At 49.4% G+C, this 27,320-nt stretch overlaps 1 protein-coding gene across 1 annotated transcript in view; it reads left to right on the top strand.

The window, feature by feature from the left end:
• BDKRB2 (bradykinin receptor B2) overlaps nucleotides 1-18,287 on the top strand; it is a 35,599-nt gene extending 17,312 nt beyond the window's left edge. Inside the window, exons 2-3 of the mRNA XM_003902241.4 lie at nucleotides 11,175-11,287; nucleotides 14,518-18,287. Coding sequence (XP_003902290.1) covers nucleotides 11,214-11,287; nucleotides 14,518-15,619 — 1,176 coding nt within the window. The 5' untranslated portion in view covers nucleotides 11,175-11,213 and the 3' untranslated portion in view covers nucleotides 15,620-18,287. The remainder of the gene's footprint in view (nucleotides 1-11,174; nucleotides 11,288-14,517) is intronic.
• The last annotated feature ends 9,033 nt before the right edge of the window (nucleotides 18,288-27,320 follow it).

Genomic DNA, 27,320 nt, shown 5'->3' with positions numbered 1-27,320 from the left:
ATAGGTCCCTTCAGTACCGATGGTATGTTGTGGGAAGCCCTTAGACCCCAGGTATTACCCTGTGCAGACAGGGATAAAACTCCACCTGTCCCACTCAGTACTCTCCCCGGCTCCTCTGGCCTGCTTGCTGGGCAGGGCCCAAACCAGTTCAGGATTCCTTTTTCTCTGTGACCGACCAGTTAGGTTCTCTGTTTACTGTGTCTCCTCCTCCTTGTTTTGTATACCGAGCTGGGTGGGAAGAAGGTCACAGTCCAGGCTTGCACGTGGTGGAGGAGCGGGGCCAGTAGCTGGTTAGGCAGAGATCCCGCCCACCGCCCTCCGCTCCCACCCCAGCCGGGCCTGTGCCATCCCCAGGACACCAGAGACCACCAGGGGGCTGGAGAGGCTGCAGGAGAATCAGCCTTCCTGGACACACCCAGCTAGGGCTCACTTCCCAGCCTGAGCTGTTGCTTAGGAATTGCTTTTCTGGGAAACACACCCTCTTCCAGACCTGCAGCCTTCTTATGTGGTTTTTGGTTTTGCTTTCTGGTGAGGGTTTCTATTTTTTCCTGGTATACGTGAATGGCATGCAGGAAAGTGGAATGGGGACATCGTGACCACCATGCAAAGGCCATTGCATTTAAGGTTTGATGTAAGCTCCCCACTCTCCACCCCCAATACCCCTCTGCCTCGGCCTGGGGTATGAGGTCTTGGTTTTGACAACCAGACAATATTAGCACACGCTCTGTCTTCCACCTGCGATGGAGCACTGTAGGACGATTTTAAAAAGCAAAGTGGCAGGCTGGGCGCAGTGGCTCATGCCTGTAATCCCAGCACTTTGGGAGGCTGAGGACATTGTATCACCTCTCGAGGGCCTCAGTTTTCCCCTCTGCAAAAGATAGGGTGGGGTAGGTTGGGCATTTTCTTCTTAACTACCAGGACTCTTTCCTCCAATAAAATTGTGGTGGAAACCGGATATCACACAAAGAGAAAGGAAACACTGGCATTTCTGGAGTGTTTGAAGCGTGTGAAGGATTGTTTAAGAAGCTTGCAATCATTAATGTACTTTGTGCTCACATCAGCCCCACAAAGTAGGTACTATTATTATCCCTATTTGACAGATGAAGAAACTGAGGCCCTGAGGAGTTAAGCCACTTGTCCAAGGTAAAGAGTGGGAGCTGGGCTTCTGATAGGGAGTGGACCTCAGTCATGAAACCACAAGACTCGTGTAGTTCCAACCCTCTAGGGACATCTCCAGGCACTTGACCCATGCTCTTCCAACATTCATGTATGCACGCACATACACACACACACGTGTGCACACACAAACACATGCACGCACAAACACACACACATATACACATACCAACACAAACACACATGTGCACAAACACACACACGTGTGCACACAAACACACACACGCACACACACACACAAATGCACACACACACGTGCACACTGTGGCTACTCCTCTGCAGCCTGCTGGGCAAACCTGGCTTAAGCCCCAAATCAAAGGTGACTGGCAAGATTGCGAGACAGATTTCTGGAGATGGGAAACTCTGTGCCATCAAATTGTCTCAGGGACGGAACACCCATCAGAGACCTGGGGGAGAGAAGAGACACGGGGGGCCTGCCAATTTTGCTGACCTATGCTGCTGACTCCCCAGTAGCCCCCCAGTCCTATGGGCAGCTAAGCCCATGTCCAAGCTGCCATCTGCACAGGGCTTGTTCCCTGGAGTGCTATAAGTCACAGCATCCCCTCCAGGATAGCCAGTCCTGTGAACCCGCTCAATCCCTCACTATTCCTTGGGGCCTGCCCTGGGAGAGGGGAGAGTTCCCTGGACCCCTTCTTGGGACTCACAGTGACAGGGATGTGGCTCACTTGCTCAAATCCTTTGTGGGAGGGGAAGCACGCAGATGAGCAGGTGCTGGGGCTGGGGCAAGCGCTTTTGGGCTCTGGCCCTACAGTACCGTCTAGGGGTGTGTTACAATTAATGCTCTTTTAGCAGTTGCCATCCACCAACAGCTAAGTGTTACACCCTGCCCTCTTGGTACCCGAGTCCTTGTCTGGCATCCAGGAAGAATCAGGTCACATGGACTTGAGGGATGGTGAATGAAGAGGGTTTATTGAGTGATAGAGGTGGCTGTCAGTGGGATGAGGAGCTGGAAAGGGGATGGAGTGGGAAGGTAATCTTCCAGATGGCTGAACTCTTCTCCAACTGTCCAGCTGCCTCTTCCACATTCAAACACTTCTTCTCTTCTCTCCTTCTCTGCCATGCTGCTCTGCTCCTCTGCCAATGGAGTTTGGAGTTTTTATGGGTATAGGATGGGGGGCATGGCAGGCCAGGGTGGTTTTGGCAAAAGCAACACTCAGGTGGGAAAACAGGAATGTGAAATTCTTGTTTAGGGCCGTGGACCCAGGCTTGCTGGTGAGGCCTTTGCCAGAGAACTGTCCTCCTCTACCCAGTATTTCCCTGCCTCCTGTCCATATCACCTGCACCAAGAACCTCACTGGGTGGGAGCCAATCCAGAGCCAGAGAAAGGACTTGACACTTGGCCTCAGGCAGACCCAGGCTTGAATCCTGGCCCTGACTCTGATGAGCAGGGTGACCTCAACTATCTCAGTTGCCTCACTGCCTCTGCTTTCCCATCTGGAACATGGGAATAGCGATGCATCAGCCACTCAGTGCAGTGTTGAGGCTGGAACAGGCGGGGCACACTGTAAGCTCCATTTCCCTTGGCCTCCGCCCAGCAACTATGTCTGCTGGGTAGAAGAGGAGAAATAAGGATCACATCCTGCCCTCTACCAGTCAATCAACAACCATTTATTAAATACCTATTATGTGTCAGGCACTTGACAGAGAAATGAAATAACAACACAAGCAACTCTTATAGCTGTGCCCTATAATAAATGTTATAGAAGCAGGAGGCGGGTAGTGGTGGAAGAGAACCTCCTGCTTGCAGGAGGATATCAGTCAGAGAAACAGAACCAATAGGAGACACAGATTAAGAGATGTATTGCAAGGAATTGGCTTATGTGATTGTAGGGATGACTAGGCAAGTCAGAAGTCCTTTGGGAAAGCTGCCCAGAAGGGCATGCCAGAACACTCAGCCTTGGACCGAAGCTCCTGCCCGCAAGCTGAATTTCTTCTTCTTCCAGGAAACCTCAGATCTGCTCTGAAGTCCTTTCAACTGACTGAATCAGGCCCATGCAGGGAGTCGAAGACAAGCTTCCTTAGTGAAAGCCAGCTGGCTGTGGGCTGTCACCACACAGACAAACTGCTTCACAGCAATACCGAGATTAGCGTGAAACGGAATAACTGGGGCCTGTTGTCCAGCCAGGCGGACCCACAGACTCACCGCAGCAGAGCACCTACAGGAGGCCACGGAGGGTTAGTGACAGCGCAGAATCAGGCAGGACACCAGGGCAGGGGGCAGCCCCAGCAAAGGCTCCTAGAGGGGATTGTAGAAGAGGTTCTTGGAGATCAGGGAGTATAGCAACATGGCTGCAGCACTATGAAATAAAATAAAATAAAATAAAAAAGATTTGGAATAAAAGAATGGTTTCATAAACAAAAATAAACAAATGCAATGCCTTATTTGAAGGTGTCATTACTACAGCCATGATGGAGCAACACGGAAACATTCCCGTGATAGGAGGTTTCATGTAAAACCACAGCGACAGAATACGGCTGCATGTGGCATACATAAGCAGCTGTGTCCAGGGATGGAACTCCAGCAGATTTTCCTATTAGTTTTAAATGCTCTTATTTTTATTTTATTTATTTATTTATTTTTTTGACACGGAGTCTCGCTCTGTGGCCCAGGCTGGAGTGCAGTGGCCAGATCTCAGCTCACTGCAAGCTCCGCCTCCCGGGTTTACACCATTCTCCTGCCTCAGCCTCCCGAGTAGCTGGGACTACAGGCGCCCGCCACCTCGCCCGGCTGGTTTTTTGTATTTTTTAGTAGAGATGGGGATTCACCGTGTTAGCCAGGATGGTCTTGATCTCCTGACCTCGTGATCCGCCCGTCTCAGCCTCCCAAAGTGCTGGGATTACAGGCTTGAGCCACCGCGCCCGGCCTTAAATGCTCTTTTATGTAGGGTTGTTTTTTTTTTTTTTTTTTTTTTTTTTTGAGATGGAGTCTTGCTCTGTCGCCCAGGCTGGAGTGCAGCAGTGCAATCTCAGCTCACTGAAAGCTCTGCCTCCTGGGTTCAAGCAATTCTCCCCCTTGAGCCCCCCGAGTAGCTGGGATTATAGGCACCTGCCACCACGCCCAGATGATTTTTGTATTTTTAGTAGAGAAGGGGCTTAATATTAGTTTTAAATGCTCTGTGCTGTAGTTTTGGTGTTTTTGTTTTTGTTTTTGTTTTTGTTTTGAGATGGAGTCTCGCTCCGTCACCTAGGTTGGGGTGCAATGGTGGGATCTCAGCTCACTGCAACCTCTGCCTCCTGGTTCAAGTGATTCTCCTGCCTCAGCCCCCCCAAGTAGCTGGGATTATAGGCACCCGCCATCATGCTCAGCTAATTTTTGTATTTTTGTAGAGGTGGGAGTTCACTATATTGGCCAGGCTGGTCTTGAACTCCTGACCTCAAGTGATCCACCCACCTCGGCCTCCCAAAGTGCTGGGATTACAGGCGTGAGCCACTGCACTCAGCCTAGTTATCTTTTCTCTTTTTTTTTTTTTTTTAAAGAGAGAGACGTTATGTTTTTTAAGGGGAAGGAGTGGTGTTAGGATGTCAGATGAAATTGCTTGTTTATTAAAACTGAAAACCCCAATGTGGGGAAAGAAACAAAACACACTGAGCAAAATAATCTAACCACAGCGAACAGGGAAAATAGACCGAGAATGACATAAGCTCCAAGGTCTCCAAGGGCGAGCAAAGCCAGGCTGGCAGGCCTCCTCCTCCCCTGCGGAAAGCAGGATGGATGAGGGGCTCTGCTTCTCCAGGCTCCTCCATGTCCCCCCAAAAATGTTTCCAGAACATTCCAGGCCCATAAAGTGTCCAAATGCTGGAAGGACCCACATGTATATGTCTGGGATTGAATCAAATCTTCTGACTCAGTTCTCTTTGGAAGTTCTGAGAATGGAAGTCACTTCCCAGAACCATGTCCTCCCCCTACAGACAGCATTGGCCTTCTTTTCAGGGAAGAAAAGAAAAGGGACTCTTGGAAGCCCTCCTGAGGGCCACACAGCTCCTGCTGTTGAGACTGATACGGTTTATGAGGCGCCATCGCCCCCTTCCGCCACCCCCTGCCTGCTGTAGCCTGAGGCTTACCTTCGTGACTGTCTATAAACAGCATCCAGACTCAGTAACCACGTCAATCAGCTTTTAGAGGAAAACATTTATTCTGGGGAGGTGTCAGGGAAAGAATCCAGGAGATCTTATTTCTTTCTAGCTCTGGCCTTGACATCGACTTGCTGGGTGGTCTGAAGAATTTCACTTATTTGCACAGCAAATGTTGTTCAAGAGTTTAGGATTGTGCAAATCTCAGCCACAGGCACCGTGCGGGGTGGGAAGATGAGCAAGGCAGGATCCTCCTCTCTGAGTACAGCGAATGTGGTGGGACAGACACACACACACTTTACACCCGCATGCACGCACACCATGCGCTCAGCTGCCACTGAGAGCAGATAGGAGATGCAGAGGCAGAGGGAGAACAGCCACCCTCTGACTAAGGACAGAGCCCAGCTATCTCAAGAGCTCTCCTGGATGGACAGACTGGTGGCGTCCCAGCAACACCCCCCATCTCTCCATCCAGCTGTGTAATGAATGACTGAAAACCTCAGCTGGCCTGTGAGCAGGAGAGCTGGCCAGGTGGAAGGGAATCCCTGACACCCTACAGCCCCTGGTGTAGCTAAAGCAGACGGGCCTCCTGGGCTGGTGCAGGAAGAGCAGCTTACATTCTCGAATACATTGACCATGTGCTCCATGCGTCTGACACACACGGACTCGTCTACTCCCTACAGCAGCCCTAGGAGATGGGGCTGTTTGAAATACCAATCCCCATTGTATAGTTGAAAAAAATGAGGTGCGATGAGGTTAAATAACGAGCCCTAGAGAGGAGGACTCAATTCACAGTCAGCTTCCAGAGCCCATCGGCCTAAGCGCCAGGCTGGCTGCCCATCCGTAATGCACGTTTCCAGCTAGAGACTTCCCACACTTAGCCATTTATATTCACGTTCAGAGTTTTTGCCATATCCATGTCACCTGTACAACTATGTCTTTAGTAGTGACTTACTTTTGAACTGTAACTTCATATCACCAATTTAAATGGAAAATGAGTATCAACGTATCATAAAAGAAAGACGATAACTGTAAAAAAGCAAAGCAATAGAATGTAAACATTGCTATTAAAGCCTGGGTGGATTCGGGGGCCAGCCAAGGCTCTGAGCCTGTGCAGCGTGTCAAAAGGGGAGATTGCGCATACAGAAAGGTGTTGAAGATGCACGGACACCACGCTGAGACTGTCCTGTTGGCCTCATCAGGAGGAATGACTAAATGATTCAAGGCTATTTGCCAGCCAAACTACTTCCCTTGCTGGGAAATGCTTCCCAGCTCTAACATGCAGTCACAAAACACGGGACACAAGTTGACATCAGGAGGAAAACTATCTTTTCCTTCTCCACTCCTGAGTTCTTGGTTGGGGGCCCTGAAACAAAAAAACAGATTAACAAGAGAAAAGTGAACAAATTAATTTAATGTAAGTTTAAAGTGACATGGGAACCTTCATAAGGACACGAAGTGATTAAGCCTGAGAGCCTTTTTATTTTTTTGAGACAGAGTCTCACTCTACCGCCCAGGCTGGAGTGCAGTGGTGCCATACGGCTCACTGCAGCCTCGATCACCCCGGGCTCAGGTGATCTTCCCTCCTCAGCCTCCGGGTAGTTAGGACTAGGACTACGAGTGTGCGCCACCACACCCACCTAACTTTTTTGTACTTTTTGTAGACTCAGTCTTGCTGTGTTGGCCAGGCTGGTCTCCTACTCCTGGGCTCAAGCGATCCGCCTGCCTCAGCCTCCCGAAGTGCTGGGGTCATAGGCGTGAACCCCTGTGCCTGGCCTGAGTGTTTCCATTAGATGTGATGAAGAGTGGAGAATCGTGGGATGTGGTGGGACCAGGGGGCACGAGCGAAGTGTAGAGAAGTGAGGAAAGAGCAAGGCCTGTCGGGACTCCTCTCTGTCCCCAGTGCTCGGAGGGGAGGGTGCCCCTTTCCTCTGGGTGTGGAGTCTGGTGACCTGCTTCAGGGAACAATCACAGAGTCCTTCCTGCACCTACTGTTTCTTGGATTCTTTCCACTTAAAATATTCAACATGCGAAGCTGCCACATTCTGGGGTAGCGTGCCCTGAATCCCATCATTGGCTACAAGGTCGGGGGCCCACATGAGGCACACTTGGCCCCTGAGACAGTGACAGTATGTATTTTGCGGAGGCCACTGCTTCAAAGGCCCTAAGGTGTGGATTCCTGGGAAACCCAAACAGGCCGTCTTGAAGGCTCGAGTGGAATGGATTCCTGACAGCGCCAAGCCCACAGTGTCTGTAGGAGTAAATGAAGAAAGTGTTTTTACAGTAAGTCTTCTTGTACAGAATTCTGAGGCAGAGAGAGAATGAGTGAATCAGATGTTGGATGTTCCCTCTAAGGTGTCTGTTTAAAAAATCAGGGGAAAAACCCAGCAGCACAGTCATCGCCTGTCCCCAGCTCTGAGGATCAGCGCCTGTGAGGGCCACGAGTCCACCCTCCTAGCTCTGTAGACAAGGAGACTGTCGTCCAGAGAGATGGAGATCCCACAGACAGCGGCCCACCTGGAGCACCCCCTCCCTGCCTGACTTTATATTCCCAGGATGCGTCCATCAGGGTCTCAGTAAAAAAAGAGAGGGCACATTCCAACTGGGTGATAGGAAGAGGATGTTAATGAAGCATTTCTTTACAGTGGTGTAGGCAGCATATTGGGGTTCTGCGAGGAGCAGGCGGCACCCCGGGTGCCTCGGTGCTGGTGCGACAAAGCCTTAGCACCCTCCCTACCTCCCTCCCTCCCTTGCGATCAGGCCCCTGATAAAAGCAGTGAACTCTGCTCCAGGCCAGGCCAGCATAAAGGCCCCAAGAGAGGAGCCAACAACACCCCATCCTCTCTCTCACCCTCCCTCAGGCTCCCGCTGGGGCTCCCACTGGCTAAACCCAAAGAGAAGCCAGAAGGCAAAGAGCCCCAGGGTACCCGTAGGGGCTCCGGAAGCAGGAGTCCCAGAGGAGAAGCCAGGAGGTGACCTGGAGCAGAACACAGCAGCTCCCTGACAGGGATCCTCACCCAGGGCACGCCTCTAGAGCAGATGGAGAAAACAACTCGGTCGACTTCAGACTCCCAAATTCTCCCAGTTCCTTAACCCGCCTGCCCTCTGGACTTCAGGAGAAAGTTGAGATGGAAAGCTCTCAACTTTGTTTTGAAAATGAAAGCAATGTTTACAGCCACTAGCAAGCAATTAGGATCCAGCTGGGCTGATGTGGCCAGATCTGGGGACACCCAGCCAGGTAGATGCACAACAGACCCATTAACGGAGGTCAGCGAGGAAACGCTGGACGCGTTCCCCATGACCAGGCTGTGAGGACCTGAGTTATCTGTGCGGCAGTCACCGTCATGTAGAAATGGAAGCCGTACATGCAGGCTGAGGCCTCTCAGCTGGACATTTCAGCCTGAGTGAGCCCCAGGAGGACAGGGGAGTTTAGTCTTCATTCTTCTCTTCTGAATCACCAGCACGTGATAGACCGTCAATAATTTGTTAAATGCTTTTAAAAATGAATGCTTTAGGCCGGGCGCAGTGGCTCAAGCCTGTAATCCCAGCACTTTGGGAGGCCGAGATGGGAGGATCACAAGGTCAGGAGATCAAGACCATCCTGGCTAACATGGTGAAACCCCGTCTCTACTAAAAAATAAAAAAAAAAAAACTAGCCGGGCGAGCACCTGTAGTCCCAGCTACATGGGAGGCTGAGGCAGGAGAATGGCGTGAACCCGGGAGGCAGAGCTGTAGTCCCAGCTACACAGGCACCTGTAGTCCTGAAGCCAAGCATGGGGAGGCTGAGGCAGGAGAATGGCGTGGACCTCGGGAGCGGAGGCTTGCAGTGAGCTTTGAGATCTGGCCACTGCATCTCCAGCCTGGGCGGTATTGTGAGCCAGACCCGCCCCCAAAAAAAAAAAAAAAAGAATGCTTTAGGCCAGGTACAGGTTTCACGCCTGTAATCCCAGCACTTTTAGGGAGGTCGCAGGCAGGTGGATCGCTTTGAGGTCAGGGAGTTCTGAGACCAAATCTGGTCAACATGGCAAAACCTCATCTCTACTAAAAATACAAAAATTAGCTGGGCGTGGTTGCAGGAACCTATGATCTCAGCTTCTCAAGAGGCTGAGACAGGAGAATCACTTGAACCCGGGAGGCAGAGGTTGCAGTGAGCCGAGATTACGCCATTGCACTCCAGCCTGGGTGACAGAGCGAGACTCCGTCTCAAAAAAAAAAAAAAAAAAAAAAAAATTAATGCTTCAAACACATGACCTCTCACGACCGTTGAATTTTGTCTCCATGAGCCCAGGAGGGCCTCTCAGAGAGGAAAGCTCCTAGGTCTTCCTTTCCCCCTGCAAACTCCCTGCCTTGAAGAATCAGAAGGACAGTGCTGCTCATTGCATCCTTTGCAAGTTCCAAACCCTGATCCCAGCTCTGCTTAGAGGTTCGTGCAAATCTTTTCCGGGTGTTAATTACCTCCCACTTCATTTCCTGTTTACCAACTCAGCTTTTTGTTTTAATGTGTTTGAATTCCCTGAACTGAACATTCTCTGATCTCTACCGCCCAACTGAATTAGGGGAGCTGGGCTTCTGGAAACCGAGGTGCCGGGTGTTGCAGAGTGGTTGAAAGCCGAGATGTGGTAGATCTGTGGCTACATTCATGCACACACACACACCCACACATACCCACACAAGCACATATGCACACACACACACATGCACTCACACACTTGCACATGCGTAGACCACAGCTTTCCACAGCCTTCCTAGACAGGGGTCACTTAGTATCCTGGAGAGGGTATGAAGTCTGGAATGGAAAGAGAGGGGGTTAAGCCCCACCTCTAGCCATGGGACTGAGACAAGTCACCCCCACCCGTGTATGCCTCGTTTCCTCCTCTCTGAGGCAAGCACAGAGCCCATGCCTCGCTCCCTGGATGGGAGTGATGTGAAACTTGAAGAGGGATAGAGACAGGGGTCATCAATGGAAGCCCCTTGGGCAAAAAGGCCCTTTCAACCAGGGCACAGAGGAGGCCCTGGGCTGAGAACTTGACAGCACCTTGTATCGGTAACCAGCCCAAGGGACTGGAAATACTCAGCTGTGTCTGTCTCCCTCATTAGGCTCAAAGTCCCTCAAGACCCTGTCTCCATCACAGTGCTCCAGTCCAGACCCCTCCTCTGAGCTCCAGACCCTGCTGTACCCAACAGCCATTCCCATCCCCATCCGCCTAGAATTCTCCAAAAAACCTCCCCTCTAACAGCTTCCAGTCTAAACACATGATCTTTCTCCTCTAAATCAGCCCCCATCTCTGCCTTTGCAGGAGATAGAAGCCACGAAACCTGCCTCGCTCCTGTCCTCACCCCATCCATGTCCAATTGAGCACTAGCCATGTCAGGCGTACCCTCTAAACTCCCCTGGAATCCAGCCTCTCAGCCTCCATCATCCCAGGCCTAAGTTAATGGGTTAACTGGGCCCTGCTTCCACTCTACCCCCACTGCAATCCCAACTCCCTGAGCAGCGGCCAGGGCCTAATCCACATTCACACCAAGTGCCTTTCTGACTGAGATATCCTCCTGCACCCTCATCCCTCCACCCTGCTTAGTTCTGCTCACCCTCAGTGTTATCATCAATATCCACTCGCCCTCGCAGGTGATTTTGGGATCCCGTGTTCTATGCAGTCACAGAAACTTTTGCTTGATTTCACTGTACTTAGGTCAGTTGCAGTTATTAAGTGAGCAATGTCTGGCTTCTCCAGTAGACTGTCAGCTCCTGGCCATTGTGTCCCTAGCACCACTGTGTGGGAGCACTTCACAAATATGCATTGAGTCAGGGACTCAGCAGTCTCCACTTCTCTTCCCTGCTGGAGAATGCGTGTATTTTGCAGTCCCCAGCCCCTGTGCCATCTAACCATCTTTTCTTCTCTGTTCAGCCCAGGTGTGGCCTCGCTCACATCCCACTCTGAGTCCGAATGTTCTCTCCCTGGAAGACACCAATGTTTTTGTCTGTTCGTGAGGACTCCATGCCCACCACGGCCTCTTTCAGGTGAGTCAAAGGGATTCCTCAGTTCACTAGTTAGGGGTAGGGGGCAGACACCCTGGAGAACTCCCTGGAAAGCTCAACCCTCATGCCCTGGACAACAGTTGAAGGAACCAGTGATGTTAAAGCCCAAAGACAAAACCTCTCAAGTGTCCAAGTCCCTGTAGGCCTGTCGGGAGCAGAGGGAATGTTCTGTGGAACTAGAGGAAGAGGGGCTCAGGGAGGAGAAGGACACATTCCTGGTTGTCATATGTGATCTATCCCAGATGAACTTGGAAGTGAAGGTAAGAGAGTTAAACATTGAAGTCAATACCCAGCAGGTCAGACAGCAATGTGCCAGGTTGCCTTGGAGACAAACTATCTCCAATATATGGCTGACATCTGGTGGAAGATCAGAACACTTTAAGAGAGAATTTAACGGGAGGGGGAGGGAGACCTGAGCCAGAGTAGAAACAGAGGATAGGGAGATCTGTTCTGGGAGGCAGCATTTGCAAGAAACAAGGCTGAGGGGTCCACTCCAACCTCTCCGTCTTGTGGCAGGTGCGGCCTATGATGAAGGTGAGCAGATGGCCATCTCAGCTGAGGCCACAGTGCACTGGACCTATAGTTTCCAATTCCGCACTCACCAGGCGTCTTTTTGATGATCCTATGGCTTCTCAGAGCCAGGGATGGGCCAGGATCCATCCCCTTGGCTATCAGTTGTCTTGCTGAGAAATTAATAAGCAGCATCTAGCGCTATACTTTGGTCTCTAGTGAGTTAGCCTATGAGAGATGATTGATTCCCCAAGCCAGGGGTATGGAGGAAATGGGTTTTCTGTAGTTACAGAAATGGGGTTGAGGCTTGGACCAAGGGGACTACCCAGGGGAAATCTTACCTTCAGAGGACTCTGGAAAGGAGGATGCAAGTTTTCATGGCTCAAGAATTCAGAGCCCAGTAGAGACAGTTTATCTCTGTTCCAAGATGTCTGGGGCCTTGGTTGGAAAACTCAAAGGCTGGGAAACCAGGATCCACTGAAAGCTTAACTGGGGCCAGAGGATCCACTTTCAAGGTGGCAACTTGGTTCCCCACTCTGTGGCTGCTTGAGTATCCTCACATGGCGGCTCACATCCTTCCAAGTAAGCAATGCAAGAGGCCAAGGAAGAAGCTGCAAAGGATGTTATGACCTAGCCTCAGAAATCACACACCATCCCCGCCACCATTGGTAAGAAGTCCAGCCCACATCCAAGAGAAGAGGAAGCAGATTCCTCCTTTTGAAAGGAAGAATATCAAGTAATTTGGGGGCATATGAAAGTCACCAGGCACCACAGGGATCTTTTCAGAGTATACTTCTTATACCAACACTGTAGTCCCTGAAGATTCAGGGGCAAAGCCTCACTTCCTTAGCACCCAGTGAAGACCACACTTACTTCCTCACTCAGCCCCTTGCTACTTCTCACCTCTCCTGTCCAACATCTAGTGTCACTTTCCAGAACATACCAACAGCTTCCCCAGTTCTGTGCCTCTGCTCAGGCTGTTCCCCCTGCCTGGTCTGCTTGTCCTCCTTCTTGTGCCTTGTCGAGATGCTTCTTACCCTTCAAGACCCAGCTCTAGAGTCACCTCCAACCTTACCCACCTGCCCCTACTCCAAGTCTGTGTCCCACATCCCTCCTGCTCCCTCCAGGGCACCCTCCACACTCTGGGCCCCAGTTGTCAGGAGTCAGGCAGGGCAGGGGCCAGGTGGTATCCTCTCTGTGTTTTTGCACTCAACGCAGAGCTCAGCACAGAGCAGATGCTCAAAAAACATTGAAAGGTTAAAAGCATTGCTTTGCGGGTCCCCCAGTCTGGCTCCAGGATGCCAGCCAGCTGCTCCTAGAAGCAAAGGGAATTTTCCTGGGAAACCCCAGAGGTGATGATCAGTATCTCCTCATGACTTGTAGCTCAGCTCTTCCTCCATGAGCCTGTCTAGCAATGCACCTCCCAGAAAGAGCACCTTTTCCTTCTCTCATCCACACCACAGGGCACTGGGAAAATGCCCAGTGAGTCCTGTCCTCTGGGTTGTGCTTTGGACTTTTAAGTGTGTCTTCACATCCACTCTTTGACTTGAATCTTGCAACAACCATGTAAAAAGAAATGCAAAGCGAGTCAGGATGAGAGCAATACCCCACTCCCAAGAAGGCAAAATAGAAGCCCAGAGAGGTCAAGCAATTTGCCCAAGATCACACAGCTAGGATTGGAACCCAGGTCTGTCCAAGCCCCATGCCTCTGCTGAAGGTAGAGATGATTTACAGCAACAAGTCTAGAAAGGTACCTGCCCTGTGGTCTGTGAGTCTCGCCTAAGAATGAAAGAGGAGCCAGTAGATTAAAGATGGGGTCACCAACAAACGGTGGTGTTGGAGCTTACCACTGGTTATTTTAATAGGTTTGCAAGAATAGTTAATTACTAATGTTTACTGAGCCAAGTGCAGTGCTTGGGGCATTTTGTACATTGTCTCAGATCCCCATCCCAACCCTGAGAGGGAGATTTTTAAATTCCCATTTTACAGGTGAGGTCATTGTGGTTCAAGGACGTTAAGTAACTTCCCCAATATCACACAGCTTATAAGTAAGGCAGCCAGGATGTGAACCCAGTAGGACTATCTGGCTCCAAAGTCCCCACCCTCCCTCGCTATCTGCATCCTCCTATTCTCTTCAGTGCTTTGCTGATAGAAGGTACAGAAATATGATGCCACCCCACACCATCCAGGAAGACAGGAACTAAGCAGATAGGCTGGCCTTGGTCTCTAAGCCAGACTGGAATCTCCAGGTCTGGCATGATATCATTTTTCTCTTTTAATGAATTAACTCACCACCCACCACAGGACTTTGAGAGGCTGAAAGGTGACCAACTCCCTTGGGAGGGGCCCAGATGATAAGGAAGGAATGTGAATCCTCCCATCATGGAAGCTTCAAGGAGGTCAAGGGTCCAAGACTTGAGATTGTTAGTGCTGTTGATGGATGCTGGCCAAGGAAATATGCCAGTGGAGCCTTGAGATGAAGAACATGAGGCCCCATTTAGATCCAAGGATCAGAGGGGGCTCTGTAAGACCCAGGGGAGTCAGGTGCACCGAAGTGCTGGCCGCAGAAAGCAGCCTGAGCTCCACCTCGACTTCTCCACATCCTGACTGGTTGTCTTTAACCCCTGCCTCCTTCTGCACCAGTTTTTGTCCTTCCCTTGTGACCCTGAGGGGTAACAGCCTCTTTTCTACTTTTATTTCAGCGCCGACATGCTCAATGTCACCTTGCAATTGCCAGCTCTTAACGGGACCTTTGCCCAGAGCAAATGCCCCCAAGTGGAGTGGCTGAGCTGGCTCAACACCATCCAGGCCCCCTTCCTCTGGGTGCTGTTCGTGCTGGCCACCCTAGAGAACATCTTTGTCCTCAGCGTCTTCTGCCTGCACAGGAGCAGCTGCACGGTGGCAGAGATCTACCTGGGGAACCTGGCCGCAGCAGACCTGATCCTGGCCTGCGGGTTGCCCTTCTGGGCCATCACCATCTCCAACAACTTCGACTGGCTCTTTGGGGAGACGCTCTGCCGCGTGGTGAATGCCATTATCTCCATGAACCTGTACAGCAGCATCTGTTTCCTGATGCTGGTGAGCATCGACCGCTACTTGGCCCTGGTGAAAACCATGTCCATGGGCCGGATGCGCGGTGTGCGCTGGGCCAAGCTCTACAGCCTGGTGATCTGGGCATGCACGCTGCTCCTGAGCTCACCCATGCTGGTGTTCCGGACCATGAAGGAGTACAGTGACGAGGGCCACAACGTCACTGCTTGCGTCATCAGCTACCCATCCCTCGTCTGGGAAGTGTTCACCAACATGCTCCTGAATATCGTGGGCTTCCTGCTGCCCCTGAGCGTCATCACCTTCTGCACGATGCAGATCATGCAGGTGCTGCGGAACAATGAGATGCAGAAGTTCAAGGAGATCCAGACGGAGAGGAGGGCCACGGTGCTGGTCCTGGTTGTGCTGCTGCTATTCGTCATCTGCTGGCTGCCCTTCCAGGTCAGCACCTTCCTGGACACGCTGCATCGCCTCGGCATCCTCGCCAGCTGCCGGGACGAGCACATCATCGATGTAATCACACAGATCGCCTCCTTCATGGCCTACAGCAACAGCTGCCTCAACCCACTGGTGTATGTGATTGTGGGCAAGCGCTTCCGAAAGAAGTCTTGGGAGGTGTACCAGGGAGTGTGCCAGAAAGGGGGCTGTAGGTCAGAATCCATTCAGATGGAGAACTCCATGGGCACACTGCGGACCTCCATCTCGGTGGAACGCCAGATTCACAAACTGCAGGACTGGGCAGGGAGCAGACAGTGAGCAAACGCCAGCAGGGCTGCTGTGAATTTGTGTTAAGGATTGAGGGACAGTTGCTTTTCAGCATGGGCCCAGGAATGCCATGGGGACATCCATGCATGACCTTGGGAAATGAGTTGGTGTCTCCAGTAAAACACAGGAGAATAATTCCTGCCCTGCCCAATTTTGCAGGGAGCATGGCTATGAGGATGGGGTGAACTCATGCACAGCTGAGGACTCCATAAACACGACAGCATTACTGTTCTTATTTGCTGCCACACCTGAGCCAGCCTGCTCCTTCCCAGGAGTGGAGGGGGCCTGGGGACAGGGACAGGAGTGACTGAGCTTCCCTCCCACATGGTGTCCCTCCCTGCCCCAGCAAGACAACTTGGATCTCCAGGAGAACCACCATCCAGCTTTGGTGCAATGGCTGAGTGCACAAGTGAATTGTTGCCCTGGGTTTCTTTAATCCATTCAGCTAGAACTTTGGAGGACAATTTCTTGCATTAATGAAGGTTAAGCCCTGAGGGGTCCCTGATAAGAACCTGGAGACCAGGATTCTGTGGCACCCCTCACTGATGGACAAGGTGGTCTGTGCCAAAGAAGAATCCAATAAGCACATATTGAGCACTTGCTGTATAAGCAATATTGAGCACTGGAGGCAAGAGGGAAGAAAGAGAAGGAGCCATCTCCATCTTGAAGGAACTCAAAGACTCGACTGGGAATGACTGGGCACTGCCACCGCCAGAAAGCTGTTAGATGAGATGGTTGAGCAGGGTGCTGTGGGTGATATGGACAGCAGAAAGGGAGAGCCCAAGGTTCCAGCTCAACCAATAACTATTGCACAACCACCTGTCCCTGCCTCAGTTCCCTCTTCTGTAACATGAAGTCGTTGTGAGGATTAAAGGCAGTAACAGGTATAAAAGTACTTTGAAAAGCAAAGGGTGCTATGTACATGTGAGGCATTATTATGCACATGTAACTGGGATATGTTTACTATAAGGAAAAGACACTGAGGTTTGGAAATAGCTCCGTGGAGCAGAATCAGTATTGGGAGCCGGTGGCAGTGTGAAGTACCAGTGTCTGGCACACAGTAAGTGCTCACTGGCTCCCTTCCACCTGTCCTCCCCACCACCCTGAGCCCCCGACTGCCACGCACACATGAGCATTTGGGGAGAAGGCCATGTCTTCAAAGTTTGATTTGTGATGAGGCAGAGGAAGAAATTTCTAATCGGTCTTGCCCAGAGGATCACAGTGCTGAGACTCCCACCACCAACGGGTACCTGGGGAAGGGGAGAGTGCAGGCCTGCTCAGGGACTGTTCCTCTCTCAGCAACCAAGGGATTGTTCCTGTCAATCAATGGTTTATTGGAAGGTATCCCAGTACAAGCCCTAGAAGAGTGTGAGTAGGAATGGCAATGGCATTCACCATCAGCAGTGCCAGGGCAGCACTCATTCACTTGATACATGAATATTTATTAGCTGGTTGGAGAGCTAGAACCTGGAGAACTAGAACCTGGAGGGCTAGAACCTGGAGAGGCTAGAACCTAGAGGGGCTAGAACCTAAAGAAGCTAAAATCTGGAAAGGCTATAACCTGGAGAGCTAGAAGCTGGAGGGCTAGAACCTGGAGGGAAAGAACCTGGAAGGCTAGAACCTAGAGAGGCTAGAACCTAGAGAAGCTAAAACCCGGAGAGCTAGAAACTGGAGGGCTAAAACCTGGAGATCTAGAGCCTGAAGGGCTGGAATCTGGAGAGCTAGAACCTGGAGGGCTAGAACCTGAAGGGCTAGAATCTGGAGAGCTAGGATCTGGAGGGTTAGAATCTAATGCGCTAGAACCTGGAGAGCTGGAACCTGAAGGACTAGAACTTAGTCTAGAACCTAGAGAGCTAGAACCTGGAGGGCTAGCACCTAGAAGGGCTAGAACCTGGTGGGCTAGAATGTAGAAGGGCTAGAATCTGGAAAGCTAGAACCTGGAGGGCTAGAATCTGGAAAGCTAGAATCTGGAGGGCTAGAACCTGGAGAGCTAGAACCTGGCAGACTAGAACCTGGCAGGCTAGAACCTGGCGGGCTAGAACTTAGACGGGCTAGAACCTGGAGGGAAAGAACCTGGAGGGTTAGAACCTGGAGAATGAGAAAAATTTACATGGCAAAGAGCCCATAAATCCTGACCAATTCAACTCTGAATTTTAAAGCAAAAGTGTCAAAAAAAGATTCCCTCCTTACCCCCAACCCACTCTTTCTTCCCACCACCCACACCCCTCTGCCCCAATAAATACCTGGAGAAAGAAAACAGGTGAAAGAAGAAGTAAAAACCATTTAGTATTAGAATGAAGTCAAACTGTGCCACACATGATGAATGAAGAAAAAAAAAAAAGAGGCTGTGTTTTGTCACACAGGGCAGTCATTCATCAGCAGAGCACGTGATGGTCTGAGACTGTCTTAGAAGCAGAGCTCTATCCCAATGGCCACGTGGGGATCCACACCTGGTCTGAGGGGCAACTGAGTCTGCGGGAGAAGAGCTGCCCTGTGCATGGTGTAGATGCCCTGATAAAGAACATCTCCCCTGTGACAGACTCAAAGAGCTCTTATGTTGTAAACGGGAAGCATTTCACATCCGAATGAGAAAATGGATGAATCATGTAAACATGTGTCTTTTCTGTACTGCATAATAAATGGATGAGGTTTTTGCATAGCTCTAGCGTTTGTTACAACTCCCAAAACCTCCGAGTTTGGTCCCTGGGACACTGCCTTGCACACTCAGAAGCCTTTGGGAAGGGGTGCTATTTATTTCTGCTCAACCTGTTAACAGGCTTCTGGCATGTAGATCAGTGGTCTCCAAGCTTCTGGGATTGTATATTCCTATAGGAAAAAAAGGATTGATTATGCATACCCAATATGTATACTTATTAATATGTATGAAGATGTGCATTCTAAAATATAATCAATCAGTAGAAATTTAAGAAAGAAGATGTAAAAAAATATTAACAGTGCTTGAATATTTCCTTCCATCTTACATTTCTGCAGGAGTAACTCATTACCAAGTTCCCACCAGGTGCATGTGAGCTCCTCATGAAGCCCTAGAATCATAGGCGCAGCAGCGATTCCATCATTTATTCCTGCAGTATAGACTTACTGAGTGCCTACCACTTGACTTTCCCTTCAAATCAGGAGTATCCTCTACAATATCCTGATGAAAGCCACTTGTTTCATACTCCCAACGATGGGGAACTCATTATCCATTCCACTTTGGGATCCCTTCATTATTCATGTATTCATTCCTTCACTCATTTATTAAACAAAAGTTGTCTAGTCTGTCTCCATAAATGCCCCTCGTCCATCCACGCATCCATCCATCCATGCCAGAAACCTGGGGCTCATCATTCAATGTACTCTCTCCTTCATGCCTTCCATCTAGTGGGTCAGCACCTCTTTTATTTTTTTTAACTTTTATTTTGAGTTCAGGGATACAAGTGCAGGTTTGTTACATAGGTAAACTTAGGTCATGGGGGTTTGTTGTACAGATTATTTCATCACGCAAGCATTAAGCCTAATACCCATTAGTTATTTTTCCTGCTCCTCTCTCTCTTCTCAACCTCCACCCTCCACTAGGCCCCAGTGTCTGTTGTTCCCTTCTTTGTGTTCATGTGTTCCCATCATTTAGCTCCCACTTGTAAGTGAGAACATGTGGCATTTGGTTTTCTGTTCCTGGGTTAGTTCGCTAAGGATAATGGGCTCCAGCTCCATCGATGTTCCCGCAGAGGACATGATCTCATTCCTTTTTATGGCTGCATAGTATTCCATGGTTGTACATGTACCGCATTTTCTTTATCCAGTCTACAATTGATGGACATTTAAGTTGATTCCATGCCTTTGCCATTGTGAATAGTGCTGCAATGAACATTCATATGCATGTGTATTTATGATAGAATGATTTATATTCCTTCAGGTATATACCCAGTAATGGGATCAGCACCTTTTTCAGATTCTACTCACTAAGTGTTTCCTAAATCTATGTTTCTTTCTATGTCCAACCATCATCTGTCATGGGTGCCTCCAATCCTAACCTCTACCATCTCCCAATTCTTATTCTCCACTCTGTAGCCAATGTGGTCTTTTAAGAATGCAAATACATTCATGGGGAGGCTATAAACATAGAGAACTGTGTTCAGGAGCCAAGACTTTGGGATTAGATAGACCTGGATTCCACTTGTGGTTCAGCCTTGGGCTCTTATTTGATCTGTAGTCTTGGGTACCTCAGTTATCCTTTCTGAGTCAACATTTCCTCATCTGTAAAATGGGGATAATAATGGTATCTACCTTATAAAATTGTTAAAAGGATTAATGTATGAAAGCATCTAGCACAGTGCCTGGTACATAGTTGGCACTGAACATGTACTAGCTTTGATGATGATGATGATGACGATGATGATGATGACGTTGGCAGTGAGTGTGATGGGAGCATCCTCCAAGGGAAACCCTTCGCAGTGTCCCACCCCTCTTGCAATACGGTTCTACAGCTGTAACATGGCTTGCAAGACCTTACATGATCTGGCCCCTGTCTTGTCTCTATGTCTCCCTCTCTCTGCTCCAGGCTCATTCTCTACTGGCCCATCCATTTGGACGCAAGAACCTAGAGATATCCCAGAAGATATTTCATTCTGCCTTCAGTGCCCATTCTTCCCACCCAGGCTGCACCCCCTCACTAAGTGCCCTGAGGTTGGAGGATATTGTCCACAAGTGCCTAAGGGAGCTCACTCATCCAGGGAATTTTGTTCACAGATGCCTGAATTACTCAAGGGAGTCTGCAATCCAGGGGAAACCACATGCCTGGAAACCTGAGCAGGGCTCTTAGCAGGCAAAAAAAAAAAAAAAAAAGGGCTGGGAGAGCCTCACCAGCCAGGCAACAGAAGCAGCCCCTCAACTCCTGACCCTCCCTGGCTCCAGCAAGCTGGCGCAATGGGAAGAAGCCCAAGTGGGCTTATGGGACCAAGCAAGGGGCCTAGCTCCTGAGTCTTCCCTGGCCAGAGAGGGTGAGAACAGGATGCAGAGATGCAAACTGGACACCAGATGACCTCACGGAATTCATGCTAGTGCTGGAGCCTCTTGAGTACAGCCTTCATGACTCAGAGTGGGGCGTCTCCATTTTGTAGACCCCAGCCATGTGCTGCATTATCTCCTTGTTACCCAATTCCTGACCCTTACATAGCTCTGATCCTTCACCAATGATGCGGGTGGGGAGCAGGGATGAGCAACAGAGGTCATGGTTTGGTAATAACAATGGCTGAAAGTTTAATCGTTTGTTCATGAGAGTTTTATTCTGGTTTTAGTTTTTTATTTTATTTTATTTTGTTGGCTGAGGCAAAACAGTCCTAGGTCAAAGGGACCCTATCAAAATATTTCATGCTCACAACCACTCTGAGAGTTTGCATGATCACTGGTTCATGGTATGGAAACTGAGGCCCAGAGAGGGAAGTAACTTGCCAAGGCCATGCAGTTCTTAAAGGGGGTGCTCTGGAAGCTCTCTCTGTTTTTGGGGTGTTCATGCCTTGACAAACGGAGGGTGCAAATTCTGTCACAGGAAAAGTCCTTGAAGTGCCTTCTTGCATGATGAGCTTATGAGCCAGGGCTTGGGCTATTCCTGCTGCAATAAAAGCTTTGAATCTCATAAGCCTTGTGCATACTTGCTTTCTGCAGATCTCCTTCCCAGAGGCTGGTGGATGTAACTCACATGCCATGCAGTTCACCCACTTCAGCTTTTACTTAACAACTGATTCATGCAACCATCACTACTATCTAATTCCAGAACACTTTCATCATCCCCCAAAGAAATCGCTTATTCATTAGCAGTCACATCCCATTCTTCCTTCCTCATGGCTTTGGGCAACCACTAATCTTTCTGTCTCTAGATTTACCTGTTGTGAAAGAAGCCAGGCACATGTTGTAGGATGCTGTCTCTGTAAAGCCTACAACATGTGCCTTTTGTGTCTGGCTCCTTTTACCTGCTTACACTGAGCTAGAATGTTTAATTATTGGGAGAGAACTTTGGGGACCAGGTCATGGGTTCCCTACCATGCCACTTGTGTCATCTCAGCAAATCACTTTACTCATCTTCCCTCCCACCACCTTTGGTCTTAGTTTGCTCATCTGTCAAATGGAGAGATAGTAAGTCATGACTCTAACAGGCTTCTGGCATGTAGACCAGTGGTCTCCAAGGACTGCCTTACGTGATGTTGATGCTGTCCTCTATAGTTTATGAAGGCCCCAGCACCAACAGTAGGGGCTTGGAGGCAGGTTCCTGGTTCACATCTCACCTCTGCCGCTTCCCAGCTGTGGGAATTTGAATAAGGTCAGTGAATTTCTCTGAGTGTCTTTTTTCTCGTCTATTAAATGAAGATCCAAGTATTGTGAAGATTCAGTCTGATAAAGATGTTGTGATGAGTTGAGGAATATCCCTCTACCCCAACTCATGTCCACATGGAACTTCAGAATATGACCTTATTTGGCAATAGGGTCTTTGCAGAAGTAGTTAAATTAAGATGAGGTTACATAGGTTGAGCATTCCTAATCCAAAAATCTGAAATCACAAATGCCCCCAAATCCATAACTTTTGAGCACTGACATGATGCTCAAAGGACATGTGATTGGAACATTTTAGATTTTGGATATCTGGATTAAGGATGGTCAGCTGGTATGTATTCTACAAATATTCCAAAATTCAAAAACATTGAAAATCCAAAACACAAAAACTTCTGGTCCCAAGCATTTCTGGATAAGGGATACCCAACCTGTACTGGACTAAGGTGACCCCTAAATCCAATAACTGGTGTCCTTATAAGAAGAGGAGAAAAACACACAGAGACACAGAGAGAAGGCCATAAGAAGATAGAGGCAGAGACCGGAGCAATGCTTCCACAAGCCAAGAAATGCGAAGGATTGCCCAGAATCACCAGAAGTGAGGAAGAAGCAAGGAGCAGCTTCTCCTTCAGAGCCTTCCAGGAGGAACCAACACTGCCAGCACCTTGATTTTGAACTTCTTGGCCTCCAGAACTGTGAGAGGACAAACATTCGTTGTTTAGGCCACTTAGATTTTGATACTTTGTATGACAGCCTGAGCAAATGGATTCAGGTGTTTTAGTCTTTTTGAGCACATGCTCACCATCAAGTTTCCCATTAGGGTACCTGCAGGCGCCTTCTCTCAACAGTGAGAGAGCACACTGGATGTTTTTCTCAGATCTTTTTAGGGTTAGAGATACTTGTTAGCACAGATTTCCTAAGCAATGATAGGAAATGCAGTCTTACTGAACTGTAGAGAATTTTTTTCAAATGGAAGATACTGAGGCCTTTCCCATGTTGCGGGCCAGCCCGAGCCCCCAGAGCGTGAATCATGGGTCCGAGGTGCTGAGTGTAAACGCCCATCCCTGCGAACCTGGGACCTGGGATCCGCTGATTCTTTCTTGCTTCCCCAGAACCAAAAGGCAGACCAATTCAAGGAGTCTCAGACCAGGACTTAAATAAATAAATAAATAAATAAATAGCCTCACGGCCCAGCTCCCAGCTGCCAGACAGCCCAGCCACCCACCCCACCCAGGTGGGAGGCTATTTGTAGACAACCCTGAAAGATGGCCAAAGACAGCGTTCTGAGACTCTCTGGATGCCTCCCTTTATGCTGAGTCACTCCCTGTGGTCCACTCAGCCGGCGAGCAATGAGCGTCTGTTTCATCTCCTCAGTTCTGGCCAAGACAGAGCACAGCGTGTGTGGGTCCTCCTCGTAATGACACTACCATTGTCTTGTGCAACAGTAAAATGATAAAATCAGGAACAGTTACTGTGGGGTGCCTACCAAAGGCCAGTTGCATCACCACATTATCCCATGCGATTCCCAGACTCTGCAATGTGCTCCATTTCACAGACCGAGGCTCCGGAAGGTGGAATTGAAAATGGTCCAGATTCACCCTCTCGGCAGTGATGGGGCTAGGGTGTCAACCCTGCTGAGGCAGCTCCACACCGTACACCTGCCCGCCCAGACTTCCAAATCAGACCTTAAGGACCAGGAACTTGCTTTTGCAATGAGATTTGCTCAGTGTCTCCCTGACCTCCCTAAGTACAGTAGTCCCCTCCCTTATCCATGGTTTCAACTACCTGTGGCCAATACAGGTCTGAAAATATTAGATGGAAAATTCCAGAAATAAACAATTAATACATTTTAAATTATGCACCATTCTGAGCAGTGTGATGAAACCTCGCCCCATCCTACTTTGTTCCACCTGGGACATGAGTCATCCCTTTGTCCAATGTACCTATGCTGCATAAGTTACCCACAATTCCTGTATAGCAAAAAGCATAGTGTTATAAGGTTTGATACCATCTGCAGTTTCAGGCATCCACTGGGGATCTTGGAATGTTTTCCCATGCCTAAGGGGAAACTGCTGTACAGAGCCTCATGCCTTTCTGTTTTGAAGACCACTGGATCCTGTTCTGTTTCTTCATAGAACTCACAATCACAATCCTGTACAGGTTTCTCTGTTAGTCTGTCTCTATCCCAAGTCTGTAGCCCCATGAGGGCTGGGACAGTCAAGAATGACCCCAAGTCTTCAAGAAAAGTTATAGTTATCTTCAGCATTTCGATTCCCCTATACTCAGAGTTCTGCAGCTTACAGAAGAAATTTCAGTTTCCCCGGACCCAGAGTTTTGCATCTCCATCATGGGGACCAACATGATTTATAGGAAAGATAAATGTTCACAGCATCAACTCAATTCCATCTCTTTAAAACATCATAAAGGAAATACTGGTTTCTAAGGAAAACATCTTATTCCATGCCCCCATTCTTTGCTGTACACGTGGGTTAATTAGGCATCTAGGCTGACTGAAAAATGATGTAAGAGATTTTCCACATGGCACTTGCTGCCAGATTAAGATAGAAAGGTCATAAAACTGAGAAAAGATGGATCAACATATACATATTCATCTTATCCTGGGAACATCTATACAGCACGATAGTGACATTTCCCACACAGTTATTTGACCCTAACAACAACTCTCAGAAGCAGGTAGGACCAGAGCATTCCAGGACTACCACCCCGGCTCTCTTCTGGAAGCCCTGCAGGTGGGCTCCACCTGCTGTGAGCATTTATCTTTAGAATAGATCGTGTAGTTAGAGCTATAAAACTCCAAGTACAGGGAAATGGAAATTGCTTCTGTGAGCTACAAAACTTTCCGCACCTGCTCTCTCAAAGCACCCTTACTCTGGGCTGAAACTATCACTCAGTTCTCTTCCCTGAACCAAACCAAGAGCTGCACAGGGCCTGCTGGAGGGTAGGGGATAGGGGATATTCATGGATAGAATGAGTAATTGGGGTGTGGAGCTTGAACCCAGGCTTTCTGACTCCAAGTTCCAAGTGAGCCTTCCACAAAGGCTTATGAACATGTGTGTGTTACAATACACATGCTGGTCCCCCCACCTGCGATGGTTTTCTCAGCTTGCTTGCCTTCCAAACTCCTATTCAGCCCTGAAAACCCAGTTTCAATAATCCTCTGCCACGAATTCTTCCCCAACTCTGCATAATAGTCAAGGTTCTCTAGAGAAACACAACCAACAGAAAATAGATAAATATAGATAGATTTGTTATAAGGAATTGGTTTATGCGATTATGGAGGCTGAGAAATCCCCCCATCTGCTATCTGCAAGGTGGAGACCCAGAAGGACCAGTGATGTGGTTCCAGTGGGAGTGTGAAGGCCAGAGACCCAGGACGGCCAGTGAGAAGGTGGGAGAAGACAGATGTCCGAGCTTGAAAACAGCCAGGCAGAGAGAACCAATTCTCCCTTGCTGCTCCTTTTGGTTGGCATCCGACAGGTTCGATGCCACCCACCACGTTGGGGAAGACAATCTGCCTTACTCAGTCTACCAGTTCAAACATTAATCATTCGAATTAACCTGTGAAGGTTAAACTCACTCACGGACACCCCCAGAAACCATGTTTAACCAAATGTCTGGGCACCCCATGGCCCAGTCAGCACGACACATAAATTACCCATCCCACTCCCCCTTGAGCAGAACTCATTTTTTTCAAACCTCACACTCGGACACAGCCTCAGAACTTCATTGCCACTCTGCTTTCTACAACAAGTTGTCACTGGACGTCAGCTTGTCCTTGTCCTCAGCCATCCCAAGAGTTCCTTAAGTGGGCAGGCAGTGGGCTGTGTGCATCTCTGCACCCCCCATGTCCACACAGGGCCTGGCCCCTACAAGGGGTTTGGGACATGTTTGTTGACATAAGACAAGTTATTGCTATTACATATTTATTTATAATACATAGGGTTATGAATATACTCAGCAAATATTTAAGCACTTCTTACATATCAGCCCTGTTGTAGGAGCTGGGAAGATAAACCTAATCAAAAGAGACAAATCCCTTGCCTGGTGGAGCAGGTGGCAATAGGGCTGTAAAGAGCAGTGTAGCAGGCCAAGAGGAGGAGAGGTTATTTCAGGAAAGGGCTCTCTGATAAGGGGGGATTGGTGAGGACAAGAAGGACCTGGGGGAGCAAGCGTGGGGCTCTCAATGGCAAGGTGCTCCATGCAGGGGAACGGACCGTGCAAAGGCCCTGAGGTGGGAGAGAAGGTGGCACATCCAAAACAGAGAGAGGAAAGGTTGGGCGTAGTGGGGAGTGCCTGTAATCCCAACATTTTGGAAGGCCGAGGAGGGAGGATGGATTGGGCCCCCAGGAATTTGAGACCAGCCTAGGCGACATAGTGAGACCTTGTGTCAAAAAACAAAAAAAAACCACAGCTTTAGAAAGCCAGGGCAGCCAGGCACCATGAGACAGGTGGTCTGGGAAGCTGGGTCTGCGCATGTGCTCTGGGAGGCAGCTGGGTCTGCGAATGTGCAGCCTTCCCGATGTCAGGTCTGTGTGTTTTCCTGGGCCTGAGACAGCAACAGAGGAGTCTGAGAAGAGACGTGACATGGCCTGGCTTCGGCTTTAGGAGACAGAGAAATGCAGTTGATTGCCCTGGTACAAGCCCCTTCTGAGTGCATGTGCACTCCTGGGATTCTCGAGGCTCCCTAAGGAGTAAGGTCTGGTGATCCCCTGCTCTGCCCGGGCGAGAAGGCCTTCATCTGCCAACGCAGGGCCACACAAGGGCAGGGAGTTTCATATGGATTTTTTTTTAACTTTCCTGGCCCGTGGAACCCCTGACCCAGTGGAGCTTTATCTACTAAATGGGCACCTTCCCACCCCAGAGCCAGCACCCAGGACCCTTCACTTCAGGGCTGGCTGCCAGGCCAAGGCAGCACCTGGAGCTGCCTGAATGCTCATGTCCGCACTGTCATCCTATAGATCTCCAAGTGTTTGTGCTTTGCTGAATGTACATTTGTGATTTTCTGCTTACCGCCCCCCTTACACTTTGACCCCCTCTGTTCACCCCATCCATTCCCTGCTTCCTGTGTGCCAGACACATATGCTTTTGTGGCATTTGCCTGGTGGTATTTGCCTGGCACCCGGTAGGTGCTCCATACGTGTTTGTAGAATAAAGGGGAAAGCACTCAGACACTGTGCTTACAGAAGAGCAGAGGATTACACCAGGACTTAAGTGATGGATGAGCACTGAACAAAGCAAGGAGGGGGAGGTCATTTTCAGCAAATGCTCACAAGCAGGATGCATTCGGAGCCCATGAGTCACTCACTCAGCGTGGAGGGTGGCTCTGGATGTTACAGCAAGACTATGGGGG

The sequence above is a fragment of the Papio anubis genome, chromosome 7, assembly GCF_008728515.1.
Source record: "Papio anubis isolate 15944 chromosome 7, Panubis1.0, whole genome shotgun sequence".
Taxonomy (NCBI): domain Eukaryota; kingdom Metazoa; phylum Chordata; class Mammalia; order Primates; family Cercopithecidae; genus Papio; species Papio anubis.
This window is presented reverse-complemented; position numbering and strand designations above follow the sequence as displayed.